The sequence below is a fragment of the Lipotes vexillifer genome, unplaced genomic scaffold, assembly GCF_000442215.2.
Source record: "Lipotes vexillifer unplaced genomic scaffold, Lipotes_vexillifer_v1.1 scaffold458, whole genome shotgun sequence".
NCBI lineage: Eukaryota > Metazoa > Chordata > Mammalia > Artiodactyla > Lipotidae > Lipotes > Lipotes vexillifer.
In genome coordinates this window covers 509397-512906 of record NW_006783957.1, presented here as the reverse complement: position 1 = coordinate 512906, position 3510 = coordinate 509397, and the positions used below count along the sequence as shown (strand labels likewise).

The following is a 3510-nucleotide window of genomic DNA, read 5'->3' as shown; positions in this document are numbered from 1 at the left end:
CAGCAGGAGGCCTAGCTCCTGGACCCCAGGGGCTGTTTTGCTCGTTTTCAGTGCCGCGTACTGCACAACCTCAGGAGGCGTATACCATCTGTTTGCCACATCTGCAGTGATCTCTTGGGTTACAGTAGCATCTGCCTGACCCCTCCCCTATAAAGTTGTGTTTCCCTCTGAGGTAGCAAGTAATCTGTAAGGTGACACTTTGTCACCATGCAAACAACCACTTCTGCATTGTAGTGGCATCAAAACATGACTGCAAATCCTTCTCCTGTGGAGTGGTAGGGATCTATATCCCCTTCCCTTAAATCCAGGCCAAACTGTGACTTGCTCATACCCAGCAGAATGTAGTGAAGAGCAACGCTGCAGGACTTCTGAGAAGAGGTCATAAAAAGTGATGCAGCGTCTGCCTTGTTTGTAAGAAGCCCAAGTGCCTTGAGGCTACCAAGCTGTAAAAAAGCTCAAGTACATCCAGGGGCTCCAGCCAATAGCCCAGATATGGTGCAACCAATAACCAGCACCAACTCTCACACATGAGTGATGACGTCTCCAAATGATGCCAGCTAATAAGGCTGTCAGATCACACTCAGCCACTGAGCCTTCCCAGGTGAGACCCCAGATAACATGAAACAGACACAAGCCAATATACCCTGTCTTAATATCTGATCCACAGATTCTGTGGACAAAATAAATGGTTGTTTTATACCAGTAAGCTGGAGCTGCAAGGTAACTTGCTATTGCAGCACAGTAGCTAAAGAACCATCGACTTTCACCTGATAGGTTCAGAATCCACTGACAATCCTTAGAATCAATTATTTTGTTAATTATTGCAAAACAGTAACTTTCCTAATTAATTCTTCTACCTTTATTGTTGGCATTATTCTGTGAAAAACAGCCTTACTTCAATCACTGATGCTATTAGACTACACTGCAATGCAGCTCCTACAGAAAGGCATCATATATGCTTAACGATTCCCCTTTCTTGCTCCCTTTCAATCTGATTCTAATCTATGAGCACACCGGATGAGAGGAGGTCCCCTATGTCGTATGCTCTGTCTCACTTCAAGGTCTGCCCACTCACTCCCTCCTGGAATACACTTCTTCCTTTCTCACCCACTCCTCCGCACTCTATCATGCTGTCCTAGACATTATCTCCTGCAGAAGACCACACCTGAAGCCCCCAAGCTGGGTAGATGCCTCTCCCACACGATGCTGATGCCCCGATCACAGCACAGTAACCATCTTTCCCACCAGCCTTTAAGGTCCCCGAGAAGTTCCTCCATTAGCCTCATTTCCATCCCAGTTATACAGTACAGGGTTTGGATGTACATTAAAGCATTCAAGTAAATATTTGCTGTTAGATGAAGTTTATGGGGGTTCTTCATCTGGAAAGTAGAGGATAATTTTCATTTCTGAAAAGTTCATCATAATCTACTAAAAGGAGATTTTTAAAACAAGGCTGAAAAGCCTTTGAATGACTGAAGTCAATACCTAGCTCTTTCCCCTAACACCTCTTAAAAACTTGAGGTCTATGACGTTAACTTCAGGCTCTGACAGAAAAGTTAAATTTCTTTTTCCATGAGCATTTTAAGGCCTTTGCTGTGACCTGCATAGGTTCCCTCAGAATGCTCTTTTTAATAAGCCTGTGACTTTGTGGGAAAAAATGCTGCAGTTTTTCAAAAGGGTAAGTTATTGCTTCAAGTCTCAAAGCCAAAAGGAGCAAGATATCGCACCCTAACTAGAAGTGAAAAGTTCAACACGTTAGTTTGTATCTTTAAACACTGGTGAAGCCTATAGTGACATTTTAAACCTATAAAGTAAGGTATTTTAAAGGTGTTGCATGACCTGCATATTTCAAAAGCTAAAATGCATTATCTAATCGATTTTATAAGAGTTCCTACAATAGAAAAACTTAAGGAGTCTTCCTTAAACAAACTGCTTAAAATCACTTTAAACAAGAATTTTTCTGATTCCAAATACATAAAGAAATATCATGAGCAAAAGACACACACTTACCTGCCATGGGTAAAAAAGAGGAGTCTGATCCAAAGGAACCCTCAGGGGGGCAACAATAACCAGCTCAAACAGAAGCCCCAGAAGAAGCGGGACGACTCCAGCCAGCAGCACTGCAACTATCACGGTCTTCATTATCTATCAAGGAATGAAAAGCCTTGTCGTTAGAGACTCTATGACTTTTAAGCCAAGCTCTTTATCTCATGTGGAAATTTACTCTTCTTTGACCTGATGCCTAACGAACGAATATATACCTTAAATAACTTACATTTTATGTTACATGTTTAAATGAAATCTGAATGTGTAACTATAAAAACTCAAGCTATAATAAAAACATGAAATTACTATGCATTATTGCTACAAAATTATAGGAAATTCGTTTTATTACATATATTAATCAGGTGGCTTTGCTGCTTTTCTCAATCTCAGTCTCAGGAGTAGGCTTTTGTTTGTCCATGAAAAGCTACTGGTTGTCCCAGGCCCCTGATCCAGTGGTGGTCCACCCACAGGCTGACCTGTGACCCCTGAGATGGACTGGCATAGTTGAAGGGCTCTGTATAACCCCAGTTAAGGTAATTACCAAGTTGATCAAATTAGCTCCCCTGAGAACAGTAGAGTCCAACAGAACTTACTATGATGACAGAAATGTCCTGTATCTGTGTTGTGCAATATGGTAGCCATTAGCCACAGGGCTATTCTATTAACACAGCTCTAGAATTTGGACAAAGTGGCAAAATGAAAATAAAGTAGACACAAAGAGAAGAGATAACATGCAAGAGCCACTATGAAATCCTGACAAAGAAATCAAGTTTTTAAAGTGGCCTTGATGTCCCTTTTTCTTAAGGTAGCCTCAGTGAGTACATCCATTTCAACAGCAAGAGATTAAAAGTGGTGTGCATTAAGAGGCAGTACCTACTTCTTTACATGGCAATATGATATGGAAGAATATCAAATGAAAAGTGGTACTAGCTAGTTTCTGTATTTTAAATATAGGTAAGTGTCTCATCTTATGGATTACACAGCAATCAACTCCCTCCATTCTTAATATACAATGACTCTCCTATGTTTTTCTTTCAACACTAATATTAAACAGCTATTAAACTTTCAGTGAAATCAAGATATAAATTCAGATACAAAACCAGAATTGATTATACAAATGAAAAGGCATAAAGCAGTGACCTAAACATATTTACCAGTCATAGCCAACATTATGATCAATCAGTAATTTACTACACAATTTCCCATTTATGTGAAAAACACTGATTTAATCCTGAAGTCAAGATTTTATGTATTAAAAAATCTTTTTTCAATCAGATTTTAGAAAAAATATCATTAAAGGAAATTTCTACTTAAACAAATTGATTTTAAATTCTACAGAATATCTTATTACTCAAGGGCCTTACCGGATCATTTAATAGCATGATTTTCTTTTAACCCTCAAATACATCTGACGATATTTCTCAGAATGAACCAGAAAACAACTGTCTTAAAGGAACACTCTTT

General features: G+C 39.3%; 1 protein-coding gene across 3 annotated transcripts in view; it reads right to left on the bottom strand.

Moving 5' to 3' along the window:
- MARCHF6 (membrane associated ring-CH-type finger 6) overlaps window positions 1-3510 on the bottom strand; it is a 72226-nt gene that overhangs the window by 9652 nt on the left and 59064 nt on the right. For all 3 annotated transcript variants that reach the window (XM_007456441.1, XM_007456440.1, XM_007456442.1), the window contains one exon: window positions 2011-2145. In XM_007456441.1, coding sequence (XP_007456503.1) covers window positions 2011-2145 — 135 coding nt within the window. The remainder of the gene's footprint in view (window positions 1-2010; window positions 2146-3510) is intronic.